Below are 22,050 nucleotides of genomic sequence, written 5' to 3'. Positions count from 1 at the left end.
GGGCAGAGCACTATACTAAGTGCTTGAAAACTACAATATAGCAATAAAGAGAGACAGTCCCTGCCCACAACGGGCTTACAGTCTAGAGGGGGCAGAGACAGACATCAAAACCAGTAAACAGGCATCAATATAAATAGAATCATAGATATATACATATATATGTAAGTGCTGTGGGGCGGGGAGAGGCGGGGAAGAGGAAAGGGAACAAGTCGAGGTGACGTGGAAGAGAGGGAAGGTTACAGATCCCACAGTTATTATTAGTGAACTTTTGTGATTACTTTGCTCTGTTGGTAAGTGTAAATGTCATAATCCCCATATCCCATGGGGAAACCAGCCACTGAGATTTTAGTGTCTGTATTTCTGCATCTCCACATTATTTACTAATATAGTGTAATGACATTGGCCACCTCAAATTCACCCATACTTTCTTAGAAACATGGCTCCCCACTGGTTGACACCCATGGCCACTGTGTCCCCATTGTCCCCGTTTCTTGAGCCCAATGGCCTTGCCAACTTCTTGGTCGACAAAATCCAAACCATCCGGCAAAGACCTCCACGGAGTTTCCCCCTCACCTTCCCAGTTGGCTCCCTCCTCCAGAGCCACTGTCTTCCCCCTTCTCCGACATCTCTCAGGAAGGGGTCTACTTTCTGGTTTTTCAAGTCTACCCCCTGCCCTCAAATACGCTCTTTTGTCTGCTGTCACCCGCTATCCTTGCTCCCCATCATGTCTGAACTTCTCGGGCAGATGAAAATAAACACCTGCTGCCTCCACTTTTTCAACTCCACTCTTGTGTCTGTACAGTCTGGTTTCTGCTATCCTCACCCCATTGAGATCACTTCCTCCAAGTTCACCAGTGACCAGTGAATATGAACCCTGACTGGGGCGAGCACTGTGCCCCACCTGAATACCTTGTATCTACTCCGGCGCTTAGTACAGTGCTTGGCACATAGTAAGCACTTAACAGATAGCTCAATTGGTATTGATTATTAAGGCGCTGGCAGTCTAAATCATAATCATAATTGCTTCCCTTTGCAATGCTAATAACTCCCGGGAATATTTTTGCCGTGCAGTTTTGTTGTTTTGTTTGAAACGAGCTTGATAAAGCTTTCCTGGCAGAGCCACACATCATGTTAGAACCACTTTTCAGCTGTGTTCTTGTAACCCCTACTTTGCTAGTGCATTCTTTCCAAAAGGCTCTCTAAAGAATTATGCTCTGGCAAGGAAACTAAATGAAGCAGTCTTATAACTCAATGCATCTCATTACTTTTATTCGTTCCCTATCCACATCTGTATCCTTTCCAAATAGCCACTAATTTCTGTGACCTGAAATGCCACTTCTCAGTGCCAAGCATTGGAATTTTAAAAAATGGAGTATTCCTTTCCATTTTAAAGTAAATGTAGCTTAATTGATGCATCCTTCATTTGCGACACTCTGATTTAGCCACGTGGCCGAGTGTCGTTGCTGATATATCTTTCTGGAGGCATCAGCCCCTGTAAAGAGTTGCATTTCTTTTCACTTTTATCCATGTAAAAACCCTTCAGAATTTTTTTTTCTTTTACAGCACGTTACACAGGACATGCTTTTCTCATGGGTGTTTTTTAACTTAAGAATAATTTTGTTCCTTTGCTCTCCAGGAAAACCAGTAGCTGTCACCAGCCACAGAGGGGGAGGAAGGGCACCTTTACGTCCCGGCACGAACCCTCAGTTGGAATGGCAGTTCTATCAGAATAAAATACAGAAAGGCAAAGCAGGTATAATGAGCTCTCTTTGACATTATGCTGCTACTGCTGCTGCAGAAGTGTGGTTTTCATTGACGGGGGAGCCAAGTCAAGAGAATTAATTCCTTTTTTTTGTATCTGATTTTGTCAGTGTCAGAGATGTCTGAAAGGAGAGCAGTGTCTGTCTGTGGAATCTGTGGCCCATTGTGACTTTTTTGTGGTTAACATTATCCTGAAGGGTGAACTCTTTTTCCCTATGGAGTAAAGTCAAGCTGCGGGTGAAAAGATAATTAGCTTGTTTGGTAGCCATTTGGGTAGTTGGCTACTAACATTTTCATGTTTGTGAAGTAATTTAAATATTATATGTCTTTCTCCCAGTATTTTTAAGAAGAGTAAAGAGTCAGCTTACCCATGGAGAATTGAAATTACTAATTGACCAGGAGGAATTGTACTGTAAATGGAAATGGAGTTTGCTAGAGAGTGAGCACATTCACTAAAGTGTTTTGATTTTTTTTCTATTCCTGGCATGGTCACTGTCATATTTCCTCTCAACATGAGAGTATATTTGGTTGATTAGAGGAGTTTTTATTTCATAAACTTATTCCCTCCTGCAAGTACACATTACATTTACTCATTGTACGTTGAAAGTGCCATACTGGCAATGTTTGATGATTAACTGCATTAAAGATTATGACTTCCTTTAGATGTAAGTGCACCCAAATTCTGAACCCTTCTTAGGATTAGTGAATGCTGAAGTACCAGACATCGTGGCGTCCCTTATTTTTTCCTTTCTTCCGGAAATTCTTCGTTAAGTGCTGCTTGAAAAATCAAATATAAGCTATTTGCTGCGCATTTACATCTGGTGTCTGGAAAGCTGCCTGAGTTACATTTGCTTTCATGTCATTGGCAAGAATAGTAAAAATTAGTATTTTGCTGGCCATTCTGTTGGTGTATAGAATAAACTAGATGGATTCAATTTGATTTCTAGTTTCACCGACCCTCGAGATTTTCAGCCGTAGAATATTCTTGTCGTCGTGGAAACCTTCCAGATGAAAATTAGGAAGGCAAACATGCAAGTGAAGAAGTAGCTCTAGGAATCGTAAGCTTTGATGACAGGGCTTCTGTCGATTGTCCCCACGTTAGTTTCCTAAAGTTAGCCATTTGGAATATATTTACATACATTTTTCTTTCATCAGATTCCTTCTGGATTTTTATAACTGAAGCTTTGAGTCACGTCAGATCCCATTTGTCAGGCTTAAGTGAGATGCTGCTGTGGTTCATGTAGAATTGTATTTGACTCAGCTGCTTTAGGGGCTTTAATACTCTGGCTTCGATATCAGTAGCGTCATTGGTAATTAATCTCCGGTAATGGTGGAGAGCACTCAGGAGTTCCTGGAAAGGTAGATGAGAAGCTTGAAAGACAGTGACCCTCCTGAATAGGTGTGGACTAAGCTTACAGATGATGTCAGCGTGCTTTAGAGACATCCCAGGAAGGCTGGTGGCTGCCTTAGTGGCTGCTGTGGCTTGAGTGTGTCCTGGACTCTGAGCCTTTAGGAGCCTAAAATTCTGCTCCCCTAATAAACGGTATTTTGTTAGGCGCTTATTATGTGCCAGGGCCTGTACGAAGCACCGGGGTGGAAACAAGCAAATCGGGTTGGACCCAGTCCCTGTCCCACATGGGGCTCACAGTCTCAATCCCCATTTTACAGAGGAGGGAACAGAAGCACAGAGATGGGAAGTGACTTGCCCAGGGTCACACAGCAGACAGGTGGCGGAGCCGGGATTAGTATCCATGACCCTCCGACTCTGAGGCCTGGGCTGTACCCACTACGCTACGCTGCTTCTCAAGGCACTTTTTCTAGCCACAGCCTCATCCTGTTACAACTGTTTTTATTTTGTCTTTCTGTGTGGTGTCTTAGTGTTTCATCCTACTTGATGTGTCTGTCTGCAGTCCCTTCTCCCCACTTAAATTCTTAGATTGAAGCCCTCTGAGAGCCAATGACCATATCCAATTCGCAGCAGTATATCCTCTTTCTGCATGTAGTTCAGTGCGCTGCACACACTTAAATACTCTTCCATGTACTTGGAATTCATGAATAACAATGTTTCTTTCACTCTCAGCGGACATAGTTACGGGCTTCAGTCTGTTTCAGACATACATTGTTCTTTGCGAGAGAGTGCCTGGAATTAGAGCTTTAGTTTCACCAACTATCCTGAGGGAACATTCATGACACTAAGTTTAGCCGTGCGCAGTTTGCCAGGGATGGTTGATTTCCTGGCCGTGTCTATCAACTTAGAGGCAAGTCTGTTGTTCAGTAATACTTTTGAAATGAACTTTTAAAATTCATTTTTCTCAAGACTTGCGGTAGCCGAAACCTTACTTCCAAAAGACGTTTAAACTCTTATCTGCCCTCTTAAAGGTGTCCCTCAACTAAGGAAGGGCTGAAGTTGCTATTTTTTTTTCTAAATATGGAACTGTGCAAACGACAATTTTAGGCAATCAGTGTCGCGAAGTGTCTGAAATTACGTGTTGGGGTTGCTATGTGCCATCAGGGTCTTTTACTTCCAAATTCACATATTAGGTCACATATTCAACTGCCGAAGAGCAGGTAATCTAAAACTGCAGAAACCTAGAGAGAAGCAGTGTGGCCTAATGGAAGGAGCACGGGCCTAGGATTCTGAGGTCCTGGGTTCTAATCCCGGCTCCACCGCTTACTTGGAGTGTTACCTTGGGCAAGTCACTTCACTTCTTGATGTCTCAGTTATCTGTAAAATGGGGATAAAGACTGTGAGCCACGCGTGAGATATGGACTGTGTACAACCTGATTAACTCTTATCTTGATTATCACTCCAGAGCTTAGTATGGTGTCTGGCATGTAGTAAGCACTTAACAAATGCCATTAAAAGAAAACCAAAAAAAAAAAGAACCCACACCCCTAGAGTGTTTTTGAAAGGAGTTACTCTCCATCAAATGACTAGGCCCTAGGGCAGAGTTCTACTAAACTAAAGCTCGATTGTTGAAAAACTCACTTTGATCATCTAGTGCCTCAGAAGCTTCAGATTTCTCCACGCTGCTTTCCTATCTTACTGTCTTCAGCATTTTGTATCTGAAATAACCTCCCCAAATGCACAAGCGTTCTGTCCGCTCTCATTCTGTCCAAGCTCATTCTTGGGCTGAAAAGTAGTCCCCTAGACCCCCAACTCTCTACAAACCATATTCTTTGAGGCTGGCAGTTCCCGCCCTTTGATTTATGTCGCTGGACAAGCTCCGAGGCAAAAGGGCATCTTGGATCCCCCATTAAAACCGCCCGTGGCAGAGCTGTCCATCGGCTAAATCCCACACCACGGCTCTCGTCGTCCACCCGTGGCTTCTCTTCGAAACAGTTTTCCGAGCATCGGGCAGAAGTTTCATTCCACCTCAAGGGCCTCCGTGCCGATTCTTACTTTAAAAGCCAGTGGCGACGGTGTCCATTCCGATCTCGCAGTCGAAGGCTCTCGCCCTTGCCAGAAGCTGGCCCCGCCCCACCCCTGCGGCAACCTCTTCAGTTTACGTGGTAAAGAGCAAAAATTTTAACCCTCCTATCAGTCCCAGTTTGATTCTCAGCGATTTCTTTTCCACAGACTTGGGTCCCGGCCTCTGATTTCTCCAAGCGTTCCTCCACATTGACCATGTGCCCGTCTAGTTTGTCAAGTTTTGATGAGCAGTTCTCTGCCTTGTCCTCCCGTGGGGACAGTGCATCTCTGCACTGCCCTGAATTTCACACGAAGCAACTGTCTCAGCTCATGGAGGGAGCCACTCTGCCGCTCTGTGGAACAGGTCAGCGAGCCCAGTGGAGAAAAGCGAGGCGTCTCCTCGCATCTCAGGCCAGGGAGGGGGAAGCGCGCTGTTCTCCTCGCTCTTTTCTCTAGCCGTGAATTTTGACCTTTCTCTAATTGGAAATCCTCAGGGGTCAAGGGTTTTATGGCATTTGTTAAGCGCTTACTATGTGCAAAGCACTGTTCTAAACACTGGGGAGGATATAAGGTGATCAGGTTGGCCCACGTGGGGCTCACAGTCTTAATCCCCATTTTACAGATGAGGTAACTGAGGCACAGAGTAGTGAAGTGACTTGCCCAAAGTCACACAGCTGACAAGCGGCAGAGCTGGGATTTGAACCCATGGTGTCTGACTCCCAAGCCCGCGTTCTTTCCACTGAGCCACGCCACTCACCTTCTTACTTAGGGGCCCTTTTGCAGATAATCGATGATGTAAAAAGCAACTGAAAAAGGGACGTGACCGAAGGCAGCGTCATCTGGGTCGGGCTCTGCTTCACGAAGCCGCTTTTGACCAGTAGGCGCCCTGGTTATAGATATATGGTATCCAGTCATAATGCTGTATTTCGCACACTTTTTCTAACTGTTGAGCTTGAAAATTCCGCAGGGAATCTGGGGCTTCGCGACCGTGGTCAGGCTCCTCGGTTTACTTGCCCAAACTGAAAGTGCGTAGTGTTGGGTAAGGCATAGTCTTCAGTGACACCCGAGCTCAGATTTTGTCCTGTATTTTACTTGCCAAGCAAGAAGATTTTTGACCCCCAGTGAGATCCTGGTCTTGAAGGTGTGGGTTTTCACATGCCGAGTGTGGGAATTCGATGAAGGCTTGCAACCGCTATGCCCGATCAGGAGTCTAGTGTTGCCATTCCCTGGGTCCAGAAAAGAGTCTGTTCTGCCTCACTTAACCCTCCTCATTTTGACAAGCTTTTCCTAATACCGGCTCGGCTCATCCTTAATGAAAAATTAAGACGTGCTGTCAGTTATAGAGCAGTGGCGTTCTGACAAATTAGCAGGAATATCTTGCTCTTGGTTTCCCTGAGTGGTGGTATAGTTGCTTATAGTAGGGTAGCTGTGGCTGAAAGGATGTTTTTAGAGTGCGTGATGTATTTTTACAGCAGGCCCTTCTTGCAACCTAATAATAGCATCCCCAGGCACCAATAACTGACGCTGTTTTCTCTTCCGCCTATTTCGGAATGACTGTGAGACTGCAGATTGTCAAGGAAATAAAGTGGCGAGCAGCCAGTAGTTTTAGGGGGGGCAGCTTTCGTCTTTTCATGTGGAATTTCAGCTGGCTATAAATTTTGTCTTTGAATTAGGAGATGTGGATGAACTATATACAGAACGCTGTCACTTTCTACCGTGCCGCATTTTGTAACTCTTGTATTCTCAAAGGTTTATTGAATGTGGATTCTTCATTGTGGAGTAGATTCATTCAAAGTGATAGAATGATGATTTTAATTATTTGGGAATTGAGTATGCAAAAATGTTCCCCAAAATAGGGATGGCAGTAAACCAAGTACTTGGCTAGTCTACTGTACATCCAAGTAGCCTGGAAGAGTGTTAAATTTAGCTTCAGTTTAGAAAATAGTTTCCGTAGGAATCTTGAACAATGGTTTCAATAGCTTAGAGTTTCTGGGAATTGAAATTCTGCCCCTTGATCAAAGCTCTCTGACTTATAAGCCATTTCAAAGAACTGAAGTTGTTTAGCTTGCTGACCTTGGTGTGAATTGCAAAAGATTATGGATTGTATCTGCCTTTATGTATTCTATTAAACTACAGGTGTAAGAAATCCCCTCCATAAAATATCGAGGTTTCTAATTACGAGTTACTCTCAGCTTTTGTGGACAACACGTAGTTTTCCTTAACCACTGAACAGACTTTCGAAACTAAAGCCATGAATAATGAGGTACTAACTTTCTCCTCAACAGAAATTTTGGTGGTAGATACCAGTGGATAAAGTTGCAGTTTTAATTCACTACAAAAAGATATGTGGAAGAAACTGAAAATACACCTCTTTGAGCAGAAGTTAAGGAAATAAAATCAAAGGTCTTGATGTTTAATCGTAACATTCTCTTTTTTTCAAAGTAGATAAAGTTCCCGATTTACTGGATTCATCAGTGTGGGAGAGTCAGGATTCTGCACTGACAAACGGAATTGACTTGGATGGCACTGTTTTGTCGAAGGCTGAAATTGCATCTTGTAGCTATGAAGCCAGGTATGTGACATTTGCTTACCATGTTGGAATAAGAGCAGGGTGGAAGTATTACTAAATCACTATTTCCCGATTGTTGCCTTGAAAAAAGTTAGCATAGGCACCTCTAAGAAGGACTGTTTCCTGCCTTTCCTTGTCAGTTTTCTGTTTGACTTGAAGCAGTAATCTTGTCAGGTCTCAGATTTTCCTTCATTGATCATGTTCAAAGAAAACCCAGAACGTTTTCTTCAAATTTAGAATCCTGGAAACCCCCCTCGAGTCTGTAAGCTGTCTGTGTTTCGGGTTCATGTCTACCGACTCTATTGTGTTGTACTCTGCTAAGCGCTTAGTACAGCGTTCTACGTACAGGAAGTGATCAGTAAATACAACCGATTGATTGCAAGTGACATTGTCCATTCTGCCTCGACAAGTCCTGGCCCGCGGCTTGCCAGAATGTGGGTTGTGCAAGGATGCCCTTCCCAGACTGAGCCCCTTCCTTCCTCTCCCCCTCGTCCCCCTCTCCATCCCCCGCATCTTACCTCCTTCCCTTCCCCACAGCAGCTGTATATATGTATATATGTTTGTACATATTTTTTACTCTATTTATTTATTTATTTTATTTGTACATATCTATTCTGTTTATTTTATTTTGTTAGTATGTTTGGTTTTGTTCTCTGTCTCCCCCTTTTAGACTGTGAGCCCACTGTTGGGTAGGGACTGTCTCTATATGTTGCCAATTTGTACTTCCCAAGCGCTTAGTACAGTGCTCTGCACATAGTCAGCGCTCAATAAATACGATGATGATGATGATGATGATGATGCCGCTGATTTCTCGTCTCTGGGAGTTACACGCAGTGTTTCCTAAAGGAAACGAGATGGTCTTCTGGGGATCTGGCCAAATGCCGGCTCTGCAATTACAGTCTGCCCGCCAGTTAAAAAGTACACCCTGTGGTTTGGTCCCTCCGACGAATAGGGAATTATAGGCTGGCTGGAATAAGTAGGCAAGCGTGGCCTAGTGGCAAGAGCACGGGCTTGGGAATCAGCTGACCTGGGTTCTAATCCTGGCTCCGTCACTTGTCTGCCATGTGACCTTGGGCAAATCACTTCACCTCCGAAGTTATCCTTTGCTGCTGTACTCGGAGTTTTCATTTGCCCGAATGTTTCTCTTGTCCCTCTGTTTGCGTACTGCTTCTTAAGAAATTGGGCAAAATCTGAGTGGCCAATTATGAAACTCCATCTGGATTAGGGGCATATGCATTTTTTTTAAAGCAGAAATCTCAGATGTTTAGAATTTGGGTTGAGACTAGGAACTTCATGTAATCTATTGGATTTTCTTTTGTTTTTAGGCAAGTCGGCATAAAGAATGGAATGTTTTTTGGGCAAGCAAAAAAGCTGTGTCCAAACCTTCAAGCGGTTCCATATGACTTCCATGCATACAAGGAAGTTTCACGGACGATGTATGAAACCCTAGCAAGGTAAATTGTATAATGTAGTTGTGCATTTTCTTACTTTTCAGCTTTTGGGCCTGCTTCTTTTGATATTGTTATCGGCTACTAATGGTAGAGGTATCTAACAAAACTAATTTCACTTAATTCAGCCAACTCCTGTTTTCCTTCCTAAACAGTGCCACCTCAAAGCTTTTTGACAGAAATGAAAGGTGATTTGTTACAGACCGGTGTCATTTGAAACGAAACCCAGAATTGAGCAAATGGCTCCTTTGGAAATTGTACTACTTAGCCAAAATGAGCAGAGAAGCCCAGACTTTTCTTACATTAAAGATTTCTCTCTTCCCACACTATCCTCTTCTGGGAATTCTATTTCCTCCCCCCTTCGGCCACCCACATTTGCTCCCTCCCTATCGACTAGATAGATACGGGTCCGCACCCTCCGGCGGAGACTTGAATGTTTCCCCGGGGCTGTGTTGAGGACTAGTTCCAGTGACAGGAGGCGGTAAGCGTAAGTGGCTGCTGCAGCCGCGACTCCTGACTGGGAATCAAATCCCGGTGTCGATTGCTGAGTCCTGGAGCCCCAACTCTTGTCAGTCTAGGCACCAATCAGTCTAGTGCCTTCTGTGTGCAGAGCACTGAACCACTGCTCCCGAGTATCCATTGGTGTTTGAAGGCCTAATCCCTCCCTTCAAGGAGCCGACAGGCTGCGAGTCCCCTGAGGGACAGGGACTGTGTCCAAACTGATCAGCTCGCACCTACCTCGACGCTTAGAAAAGTGCTCATTCATTCAGTCATATTTATTGAGTGCTTACTGTGTGCAGAGCCCACAGAGTGCTTGATACATAGTAAGCGCTTAAATACCGTGAGTATTGTGATTATTACCATTATGATTATTGTTATTATCATTAGCAGGGGCTAGCCTATGAGCTTGTTGTGGGCAGGGAATGTGTCTGGTGTTATATCACACTCTCCCAAGTGCTTAATACAGTGCTTTGCAGACAATCAGCACACCGTAAATACGATTGAATGAATGAGCATCGACATGTTCCCAGTGCTCCTGGGCTCTGGCAGTCTCAGTGCTGCCCTGTCTTGCCCCCACTGCCCTCCAGTAACTGGTGCCCCCGCACTGGGATTTCAGTCCAGCTAGCTGTGCAGAGGTGGTATTAGCCACTAACACCTTCTCCATTCACTCTGGCTACTCCTGTGCTCTCTGCCCTGGAGATATCTCTGGGGGTAAGAGAGCGAGTGCGTGTTTTGAAATGATCTTCGAGGCGATTCTGCGTTCGCATTCCTCTGGATTTTATATGCGTGAAGAGTTGGATAGGTAGAAGAGGGACAGATGAGGAATTGTAGTCTCCTCTCTTTGAAAATGTGAAACAAAATTGTCCTTGGGGTTGGGAGCGACTTCTCTAATTTCCTGCGGGAAGAGAGATTCAGCTTTAATTCTCTCAGAACGCTTCTTATTCACATAAAATGTGAATCCTAAACTTCAGATCTGCTGTAAGCATAAGCCAGTCAATATCCCGCCCCACGTCTGTTCACTCCTAAGTTTGTAGAAAATTTGAGCGGAGCAGATATTTACTTGCTAGATTTACAGTCTGTGTTAATTTTTTTTAACACATGACGGTAGGTGAGTTCTGTTAAAATGGAACCCTTGAACCAAGTACTCACCGTTAAATACCACGGGGAAGGAAGGAATTCTCTCTGGCTTGGAAAAGGGATTTGTTTTGATGTTATTAAAGCAGATTGATGGGGCATCAATAATGGCAGCTCTGCCTATCAGGTGGTTGTTGAAACACTTAAAAATCAGGTTTCTGCTTGGTGCAGTATATTGTCAACATTATAATGTGGAAAACTGTGAAGGGGAAGGAAGACTTTTATTTGCTACATGTTTGTTTTAACAGATGGTGAGCTGTTGCTGCTGATTCATTTCCTTTACTTTGTGTTGCCAGCTATACTCATAACATTGAAGCTGTCAGTTGCGATGAAGCATTAGTAGATGTCACTGAAATCCTTGCAGAAACCAGACTCACTCCCGACGAATTTGCAGAGGCTCTCCGAACTGAAATCAAAGACCAAACTAAATGTGCAGCCTCTGTTGGCATGGGTTAGTATGGTTTATTTCTCGTGTTTACACAGACTGTTACTTCCAATTCTCTGTTACAACCAAGAGCCATGGCATTCACCAAAATGTATTAAAATTCTGTGAGCGATAAATCGCTCACTGTAATTGAGCATTAATATAAATCACAAGCCTCTTTTCCTGCACTTCTTGATATAATCAGTATTTCTATCAATGGTCATTTTTCTTTTCTTAACCAACTTCTCACTGAACTTGAATGTCTTCCTAGGAAAGTTGCCGGGTGTTGACTGTGGATGCAATTTTAACGTTCAGGCAGTAGCTTGGAAAAGCATCGTGGTCTAGTGGATGGCTAGAGGGGACTGTTATTTTAAATCCCACTAATATTATTTTTATATTGTTTGTAATCTGTTATTTGGGATCCTTCGAGATAGATGCTGTGTTGTGCATCTGTGTGTTTTTGTTGTTGACACAGATACCATTCTCCAGATTCTTGTTTGATGTTTCAAGTTTTGCCTTGGGATATCTTTAAAGCTTGCAGTAACCTTGCCTCACACTCATTCCATTAAAAAAAACCCCCCACAATTAATATATCTTTACATTGTACTTTAAGGCTCCCAAATTTGAATCTCGAGGTATTAAAAACCCTTTCTCTCACAAGTCAAATACCCTTTCTCTCACAAACATCGCTAAATGGATCTGCTGTTCTAGCAATTATTCTGTGAGCTGCTTAAATTAAAAGATGCTACTAGCTAGCACTCCAGAGTTTTAAAAGGATTGCTGGTAAAGAAGTTACACAGCGTCAAGTTTTATATTCCTTAGGGCCACCTTTGATGAAAAGTATAAAACTGAAAAGTCACATTTATCCTAATACTGTGAATTTGTAGAATGTTTTTATTGGACCAAAGTCCGTGGGAGGTAAGGAGAACTATTGGCTCCATCTTCCGGGTGAAGAAACTGAGTCACAGAGCTTTGAGTGAGGTCCCAGAGTTGGGATTAGTGCCCTGACTCCAAAGACCACCACCCTGCTTTTCCCTGTAAGGATTTTCTTGCCAGAGACAATGAAAACAACACCAAAGCCAAATGTATTTTGACTCTTGAAAGTTTTCTTTGACTACGGCAATGAATTAAATGGGGGATTTTTTAAAAACAGTAAAAAAATAGCAGATGGATGTTTTCTGAGTGTCTAGTAATTTTATACTAGTGTATTTTCTGTCTCCTTGCCTGTGTTCATTTGAGACTTTCTTTTTTAAAAAAAGGTATGACAATTTGTATTTTCTTTTAAACAAGCTAATGTTATGTGTCCTTAATAGGTTCCAATATTCTGCTGGCTAGAATGGCAACTCGGAAAGCAAAACCAGATGGACAGTATCACTTAAAACCAGAGGAGGTGGATGATTTTATCAGAGGTCAGCTAGTTACCAACCTACCAGGTAAATTGAGATGTTGCTTCTTGAATACTTCAGGGATTTTATTTTATTTTTTTCCTGATGGTGTTAAAATCTGAACAAAAACAACTACAGAGGATAGCATTCAATTAACAGTAAAAATTATTATTCAAAGCCCGGAGAAGCTGCAGATTTCTTTACCATCTAACAACTCAAGGGCTGTGCCAGAGTTGAGTCCGCCCAGTTTAGAAATGATCAGATTCTAGCCGTTATTTCAGGTTGTCATGGGTTAGTGTTTCCCAAATCCCCCTGAATAATCCAAGGAACCAAAGTAGAATTCAAAGGAGCCAAAGCTATTTCAGATTTGCTTGTCACATTAGAGTATATCAGAAGTACATACGCCATGGAAAAGAATGTGGAATTTGAGAAAGCAGTTGTAAAGAACCCAATGAATTAAGTTGTTGAATCACTGCTTTTATTAGTTATGTTAAGGGCTTTCTATGTGCAAAGCCCGGGCCTAGGAGTTAGAAGGTCATGGGTTCTCATGCCGATTCTGCCACTTGTCTGCACTGTAGCTTTGAGCAAACCACTTCACTTCTCTGTGCCTCAGTTACCTCATCTGTAAAATGGAGATGAAGACTGTGAGCCCCATGCAGGACAGGGACTGTGTCCAACCCGATTTGCTTGTATTCACCCCAGCACTTAGTAAAGTGCCTGGCACATAGGAAGTGCTTAACAAATACCATTATTATTAATAGGGTGTTAGAGTGAAGGCAAGATAAACAGTTCAGGCATAGTCCTTGTCCTAAATGGGGCCATGTGGGGGAGGACAAAAGAAAAAAATCAAAACATTACTGATAAACGGAAGCATTTGAAAGTACAAAAAAAGAGATTAAGGCCAAAATGGATGATGATAATACTAACAATAATTGTTTCATATATTAAGCACTTACTATGTACCAAGCACTGCACTAAGGGCTGGAATAGATAGATACAAGATGACCAGGGCAGACACAGTCTCGATCTCACATGGGGTACACAATCTAAGTAAAAGAGAGAACAAGTATTTAATCCCCATTTTACAGATGAGGAAACGAAGGGTCCGAGAAGTGAAATGACTTGACCAAAGTCACACAGCAGGCAAGTGGCAGAGCTAGGAGTAGACTCAAGATCCCCTGACTCCCAGCCCAGATGGCTGAACAACGCTGGGAGAGCAGTACTGAGGCTCTTCAGTCTCGGCTTCTAAATGGCCACAGCTTTCCAGCTTCCTAACAGTTGGGAAGTCAGGCTTTTCTTTCTGGCTCCCAGCCTGGTTCAGGCCCAGACTCTCACACTGATGGGTGGGAGTGGAGACTACCCCTCCCTAGGCCTTCACTCACACTGGCCCGGTCCCATTATCTCAATCATAAATAGCCACTAGTTAGAGAATTTTAGCCCTCTTGAATTTCCAACGCCAGGAAAAGACGAGGAATTGTATTGAGCAAGATTTCTTTCTGAATAGGGTGCGGGTATGTGTACACACATCTAGGTATGGAACAGGGTCACCCTCTCCCTGCCTTCACCCCGGGTGTAACACACATGCCGTAAAGAGACCTCAGGAGGGTGGTCTTCCCCTGCCACTGCAGCAGCCCTAACCCTTGTCCCCCAGTCTAAGTGGGAAGGAGACTGCATATTTAGTACCCATCTTGTGAAGGAGGAATTAATTCACTAGGAGTAGTAGTAGTATTAAGCGCTCACTAAGGGCTGGGAGAGAATATGCAAGAGGGAATTAGACATGGTCCTTGGCCCTCGGGAGGGCTCGGTGCCTAGCCCAGGGTCACACAGCAGGCCAGTGGCAGAGCCAGGATTGGAAATCAGGCCCTGTGACTCCCGGCCTGGGCTTTTCTTTTCACTAGATAATACTGATTTTAATAGAAGGAGTTCTGAAGCATTCACTGGGCCTGAAGCACTCTTGTGTTGTCTTATGCTGTTGAGTCATTTCCGACCCACAGCAGCTACATGGACACATCTCTCCCAGATCGCCCTACCACCATCTGCAGTCGTTCTGGTAGTGGATCCTACTAAGTCAAATAATTAGACATGGTCCCGTGGGCCTCCCCACCACTCACAATTGTAAGCAGGATGGTTGGTGGGTAAGAGGGTCATCGGTGAGATAGACCCAATCGAGGTACAGCTAGTGGGTTAGCATTAGAGAAGCAGAGTGTGGGGGCTGGGATGTAATAGGAAATCAGGGAGGTAGGGTAGGAGAGGGCAAGATGACGGTGAGAGCTTTAAAGCCGATGGTAAGGAGTTTCTGTTTAATGCAGAGGTGAATGGGCAGCCACTGGAGGTTCATGAGGAGTGGGAAAACATGAATGAACAATTTTGTAGAAAAAGGATTTGGGCAGCCGAGCGAAGTAAGGACTGGAGTGGGGAGAGACAGAAGTTACGGAGCTCAGCAACAAGGCTGTGATTTTGCGGGTGTCACTTAACAGCAGAACATACTCTTACTTTTTGAGTCAGTTCCTTTCAAGTGATTTTCATTTGCACTGTTTTTTCAAGTTTGGATCCACACTATCCCTTTGGAACATTTGAACTCAGTGCTTGAGTGAGATTCTTCGAATGCCACCTAACATATATTTCCTAGTGCTTAAATGCAATTTAAATTCAGTGTGTACATTGCCATTTGGAAAAATCTTGCCTCTCTTCTTAGGAGTTGGTCGGTCAATGGAATCCAAGTTGGCATCTCTGGGAATTAAAACCTGTGGAGACCTTCAATATATGACCATGTCCAAGCTCCAGAAAGAATTTGGCCCCAAGACAGGACAGATGCTCTATAGATTCTGCCGCGGCTTGGATGATAGGCCAGTTCGAACAGAAAAGGAAAGAAAATCTGTTTCAGCTGAGATCAACTATGGAATAAGATTTACCCAGGTAAAGATTTTGCATCGTCTAAATCTGAAAAATGTTTTCTGTATGCTCACCTCATTCCCAGCTGCCAGTTTTGAAATAACCACTTTCTTGTGTGCTTAGAATCCGACAAAAATGAAGCAGGTATTCAAAAGGTTCAACTAAAAATCGATAACATCACAAAACCTCAGTAGTTACCAAAAGTGCTAGATGGCACTTTTAGGTTCAACTAAAAATCGATAACATCACAAAACCTCAGTAGTTACCAAAAGTGCTAGATGGTTTTATTTTCACGCCCCAGCCTTCAAATAGCCATATTTTTCCTTTGTGGGGAAATGGTGGTCATTTGGGACAAAAGGTCCTGAAGAGACATTTTCTAAGGAAGCTTTTCTGTAAAAAAGCTGACCGTTTTAGTCACAGATACTCAGTTTGGGGGAAAAAAAAGTTAACTTTTTCTGTTTTTCAGTTATTGCTGACTTAGCCTTTTCCTCATTTTCCTTTTCTCTCCAGCTTCCTCCTCATGGATTATTTTGTTGGTCAGTTGCACCTTCACCAGAGGTGGGGCAGGAGAAGGAAAAACGTTGCCAATTGGATGAATTGGCTCCATTAGTATGTCAGGTCAAAGATTTAGAATGGGAGAATATGATGCTACCTGCCCTAAATTTCACATGTTCTCTGGGGCTCCTGTTACCTCAGATAATTGAGTTGTGCATATTTATTTTAATCAGATTTATCTATTAGGGTGGTTCTTCCTCACCTGTTTTTCAAACATTTGATCCAGTAATTATGTTTCCAGTCACATTTTCTTCCATTTTCGTGGCCAAGTCCGTGGTTAAAGAAGCTTTGCTTGCTTAAACCTTGAGTATTCTCTCTTGGCTGTATTCGTTCCAGGGAGGAAAGAATTGAAGCTGGTACTTGCCAACCCTACTTTAAATTGATCCTTTGTTTCTGATTAGCCAAAATGACTGTGAACTAAGTTAGAGAGTAATTCCCTGCAAGAGTTCCTTCTTGACTACTTTTAGAATTAGATCGGATTTCCAGGCTGGTGGAACTAAGTTATCAGTTCTGACGTATACTGCTTCTCCTAAGTTGACTGTCCTAACTACATTGTTAAAAATGCCAAAAATCCGCCCAACCTGGGATGTAGGCTTTGGTCAGGGAAACTAACCCGTGTAACTGTGTGGGATTTTTCCATTTGTTGGAAAAGTAGCCTTTTCACATTAGTGTATAATTTGTGTCTGACACATTAGTTTAAATCCTTCTCTGCTGGAGTTTCCAGAATTAAATCAGCTTAAAAGAATATGCTCGGGTGTGCCTCAGTGTGAGTTTTTTCAGTGCATAATTTGTTTAGAATGCTGTTTGAAAGATCTATGGACAGTGAAGGCCTGTTTGGACTGAGGAGGCCACATTATTGAAGCAGACCGGACTCCTTGTGCACGTGGCATGTAGCTGAGAAGTGGGCGAGTTCCTCAGCAAATGTGTTCTGTAAAGTGAGGTTTGGCAGGACTACAGCCCTGGCTTCCAACCCTTGGAGAACCGAGCTTATAGATGTGTTAAACCAATTCCTTGGAATCGTAGCTCAGAGGATTTGGAGAGTCTCCCGCTGCTGAGACTTGATACTTTATCAAGTACTAAGAGGCAGGTTAAAGGAAAAAGTGACAACTTCCAGAACGAGTCGATTGAAAAAGCAAATTCTTTTTAATCCACTTGATACGTGAAAGTTACGTGACGTTAATGCAGAGAGCACAGGTGTGGGAGTCGGAGGACCTGGGTTCTAATTCCAGCTCCGCCCCATGCCTGCTGGATGACCTTGGTTAAGTCACTTCATTTCTCTGGGTCTCAGTTCCCTCCTCTGTAAACTGGGGATTAAGGATGTAGCTCAGTGGTAGAGCGCATGCTTCGCATGTATGAGGCCCCGGGTTCATTCCCCGGCATCTCCAGTCTTTTTTTTTCAAGTGCTTAGTACAGTGCTCTGCACATAGTAATCGCTCAATAAATATGATTGATTGATTAAGACGTGAGCCCCATAAAGGACAGAAACGCCGTCTAACCTGATTACTTTGCGCCTACCCCAGTCTTAGTACAACGTTTGGCATGCAGCAAGTGCTTAACAAGCGATATTACTGTTATTATTTCTCTAAGCGCTTGTATTCTTGGCTCCCTTTTAAGATAGAGGTAGAAGACACGCTCAGTACTTAGGGTGGAAAAAGGAGAAATGTTAACCAGACCGGAAGATTAATAGGCAAAATGTGTTGGTTCTTCTAGCCTAAGGAAGCGGAAGCTTTTCTGCTGAGCCTTTCAGAAGAGATTCAGCGAAGGCTGGAAGCTGCCGGAATGAAGGGCAGACGACTGACGTTGAAAATCATGGTCCGAAAGGCGGGCGCCCCCGTGGAACCCGCGAAATACGGAGGTCACGGGATCTGCGACAACATTGCCAGGTAGGCTCAGTTGGAGGAGCCGCTTTCCGCCTCAAGGAATTAAGTTACTGCTGCTCGCCAGGGAAGCTATCGCTCACCCTAGGTTTTCCCTAAAAGAGTCGTCGACTTTCAGGAGTTTTGGGATGACTTGCTTTTACTGTTTTGGAGATTTTTGTACCCGATTGGAGCTTTACTACCATGTCAAGGCTCCATTGTACTACCCTAGCCCCTCAGATCGCGTTCCCTTGCAGTCTTTCATCTCGACTTGGGGCTCTTCAAAAGCGGGGTTCCCATTGCAGAGGCCCTAGAGCATGCTCTTCTTGGCCCTAACTGTGACTCTCAAGTTAGGCCTCATTCATTCATTCAGTTGTATTTATTGAGGGCTTACTATAGACAGAGCACTGTACTAAGCGCTTGGGAGAGGACAAATAACAATAAACAGCCACATTCCCTGCCCAGAACTGACTCAGTCTGAAGGAGCGGCCCCCCGTCTGGATACCCCAGCCAAGGCACTGCTACGACAGTTGGCATAATCAATCAATCAATCAATCGTATTTATTGAGCGCTTACTGTGTGCAGAGCACTGTACTAAGCGCTTGGGAAGTACAAGTTGGCAACATATATCGTCAACATCATCATCATCATCAATCGTATTTATTGAGCGCTTACTATGTGCAGAGCACATATAGAGACAGTCCCTACCCAAAAGCGGGCATAAGGGAGGGTGAGGGTAGTTGGCTATAGGCTGCTGCCCTGGGGCCACTGGTAGCCACTCCGGACCACTCGCCAGCCTCCCAGAGACCACCCCCGTTGGCCTGGGCCCCTGTGGGAAGAACCAGTAGACACCAGCCCCCAACATACCACCAAACCAGTCCCCTACTGTGGGAAGTCCTGGACCCCGCTGGTTGAACCCCTGCCTCTTTGGGGCCGGGAGAGTCAGCTGTAATAATAATTACGCTATTTGTTAAGCGCTTACTATGTGCCAGGCATTGGGGCGGATACAAGGTAATCAGGTTGTCCCACATGGGGCTCCCAGTCTTAATCCCCATTTTACAGATGAGGTAACTGAGGCGCAGAGAAGTGAAGTGGCTTGCCCAGGGTCACGCAGCAGACAAGTGGCGGAGCCGGGATTAGAACCCATGTCCTCTGACTCCCAAGCCCTGGCTCTTTCCACTAAGCCACGGTGGTCACCTGCAGTATGGCCAAGTATCACTTATTGGGTGCAGAGCACTGGTCTCAGGAGTGGGAGAGAATAGCCAGGTGGCAAAAAGGCCGCCAAACCCCTGTGCTAGAAAGCTGAACCGAAAATACTCCTTTTTTCTCCCCCAAACATCACCCCCTTGTACCTATCCTTGTGGAGAAAAGGAAAGCAACTGAGTAGTGCTCAAGCCAGTTACGGGGGGAAGACTTCTCCCAACCATTGTGAATCGCTTTGCCCCGGGTACTTACGGTGGCAGAAATAGCTGGCCACAACTGAATGCTTGGGGTAACAGGAACATACGCATACTTGGGGATTTAAGGGGACTGCTTTTTTGCAGACTCCAAGTGGGGAAGGGGTGGGTCAAAGGGAAAGGGAAAACAAACCAAAAAAAGAAACTGAAAACACCACCAAGAGGGAAAGAGTGGGAGGATTTAGACAGGAAGGGGTTTGAAGCGGAACAGGCACAGATCTATACAGACCATATATATACACACACATGGCTTAGTGGCTAGAGCTCGGGCCCGGGAGTCAAAAGGACCTGGGTTCTAGTCACGGCTCCGTCACTCATCTGCTGTGTGACCTTGGGCAAGTCACTTAAACTCTCTGGGCCTTAATTACCTTATCTTTAAAAAAAAAAATGGGGATTACGACTGTTGGCCCCATGTGGGATATGGACTGTGTCCAACCTGATTACCTTGTGTCTTCCCCAGCGTTTAGAACGGTGTCTGGCACAGAATAATAATAATAATAATAATGGCATTTATTAAGCGCTTACTATGTGCAAAGCACTGTTCTAAGCGCTGGGGAGGTTACAAGGTGATCAGGTTGCCCCATGTGGGGCTCACAGTCTTAATCCTCATTTTACAGATGAGGTAACTGAGGCACAGAGAAGTCAAGTGACTTGCCCAAAGTCACACAGCTGACAGTTGGCGGAGCCGGGATTTGAACCCATGAACTCTGACTCCAAAACCCGGGCTCTTTCCAGTGAGCCACGCTGCTTCTCTAATAGCGGTTCTTGGGTTCAATTGGGTCTGCCAGGTCACAGAACTGACCCTCTGAGCCCTGTGGGTTGAGCCCCCGAGCTCATTCATTCATTCATTCAGTCAGTCGCATTTATTGAGCATTTCCTGTGGGCAAAGCACCATCCTAAGTGCTTGGGAGAGTACAGTAAAGCAATAAACAGACACATTCCCTGCCCACTACGAGCTTAAGTCATCAAGCAGGAAGACTGCTTCAGCTACGGGTGGTTGGCAGTGGTAACGGCGCTTTCCGCCTTGGCTGATGTGGTCTGTTCTGCCCCCCTCCCCTTTGTTTCGCTCCCCGCACCAGCCAACAGCGGGGCCCTAGGTCCGGCTGTTGGGCAGAACTGCAGACACCGCTCTGCATCAACCGAGGCATTGGGCAACAGCCAGGGGAAAAGACTTTCTCATCATTAGACGGTAATCAGGCTTTGGGCAGTCCTTCTGAGGAATCTGTTTCTCCTAATCCTTTTGAGGGTTCCAAGTACTTCACAAGGCAAATTACACGTGTTAAAAACATGGGGGTTAATTATGCCCTCTGTTTTCAGCTGTTCAAATAAGAGAGTGTAATAGCACTCGATGCACGCTTTATATTCCGTAATGTACTTGAAGTCTCCCCCACCTCCACTTCCCCAAAACTCATTACTGAATAAGCACCCCTAGTTGGGGACCGTATAGAACCTCAGGAGTGGCTGCGTACAGGCCCCTTAAACCCTCTCCTCAGTTGTCCATCAGCATCTGTGTACGTGTGAGAGATGAACCAGCCAACTCATTGATTCTGATTACTCTATTTGTAAATGTTTTGCTGCCTCTCAGTCAATCAATCAGTGGTATCTGTTAATCGTGTACTGTGTGCAGAGGACTGTACTAAGCGTTTGAAAGAGCATAATGCCATAGAGTTGGTAGACATGGTCCCTGCCCACAAGAAGCTTATGATCTACTCACAATAAATGGGACTCAATAAGTGGGAGAGTGTAAGGATAAGTACATGAGTGTTGTGGTGGAACTATCAAATGCTTAAAGGGTACAGATCCAGGTCTGCAGGTGAATAGGTAGGGGAGATGAGGGGCTTAGGGAAGGCCTCTTGGAGGAGATGTGACTTTAGGGTGGCTTTAAAGGTGGGAAGGATGGTGGTCTGTCAGATATGAAGCGGGAGGCTGTTCCAGGCCAGAGGGAGGGTGTGGATGAGGAGTTGGCGGCGAGATAGAAAAGATGGAGGTACAGCGAATCGCTCGGCGTTAGAGTGGAAATGTGCAGATTGGATTGTAATAGGAGGTCAGGAAAAATAAGGTAGGAGGGGGCCAGCCCATTGAACCCCACCCTCAGTCCCATAGCACTTGTGTACATAGCTATAAATTATTTATTTATATTAATGTCTGTCTCCTCTCCAAATTGAGCTCCTTGTGGGAGGGAACCCTATCTACCAACTCTATGGCATTATGCTCTTCCAAGCGCTTAGTATAGTCCTCTGCACACAGTATATGGTTGACAGGTACTACTGATTGATTGAGTGATTGAGGAGAGAGGCAGCAAAACATTTACAAATGGGGTAATCAGAATCACTGAGTTGGCTGGTTCAACTCTGTTGTATTCTACGCTCCCAAGTGGTAATACAGTGTTCTCTTTGCACTCAATAAATAATAATAATAATAACTGTGGTAGTTGTTAAAGGTATCTCTGACATTATATTAAGTGCAGAGATAGATAAAAGATAATCAGGTCCCACATGGGGCTGTCCATCTAAGTAGGAGGGAAGTCAGGTCTTGAACCCCCATTTTGCAGAGGAGGGAACTGAGGCACGAAGAAGTTTAGTGACTTGCCCAAGATCATGCAGCGAGCAGCATTAGAACCCAGGTCCTCTGGCTCCCAGGCCTGAGCTCTTTCCAC

General features: G+C 44.5%; 1 protein-coding gene and 1 non-coding gene across 6 annotated transcripts in view; both read left to right on the top strand.

Annotated features, from left to right (window-relative positions):
• The window catches only part of REV1 (REV1 DNA directed polymerase), a 79,727-nt gene that overhangs the window by 43,520 nt on the left and 14,157 nt on the right, over positions 1 to 22,050 (top strand). For 3 of the 5 annotated variants that reach the window (XM_038761784.1, XM_038761783.1, XM_038761787.1), the window contains 7 exons: positions 1,637 to 1,753; positions 7,616 to 7,745; positions 9,068 to 9,196; positions 11,122 to 11,276; positions 12,563 to 12,682; positions 15,330 to 15,550; positions 17,792 to 17,964. In XM_038761784.1, the coding sequence (XP_038617712.1) occupies positions 1,637 to 1,753; positions 7,616 to 7,745; positions 9,068 to 9,196; positions 11,122 to 11,276; positions 12,563 to 12,682; positions 15,330 to 15,550; positions 17,792 to 17,964 (1,045 nt within the window). The remainder of the gene's footprint in view (positions 1 to 1,636; positions 1,754 to 7,615; positions 7,746 to 9,067; positions 9,197 to 11,121; positions 11,277 to 12,562; positions 12,683 to 15,329; positions 15,551 to 17,791; positions 17,965 to 22,050) is intronic. The other 2 variants (XM_038761786.1, XM_038761785.1) reach the window with 1 other exon arrangement.
• Positions 17,397 to 17,466, top strand: TRNAA-CGC. Its single transcript has one exon. It is a non-coding gene; the product is annotated as a tRNA-Ala (tRNA).

The sequence above is a fragment of the Tachyglossus aculeatus genome, chromosome 20 (genome assembly GCF_015852505.1).
Source record: "Tachyglossus aculeatus isolate mTacAcu1 chromosome 20, mTacAcu1.pri, whole genome shotgun sequence".
NCBI lineage: Eukaryota > Metazoa > Chordata > Mammalia > Monotremata > Tachyglossidae > Tachyglossus > Tachyglossus aculeatus.
Note: the sequence above shows the minus strand (reverse complement) of the source record. Positions and strands in the feature narration are given on the sequence as shown.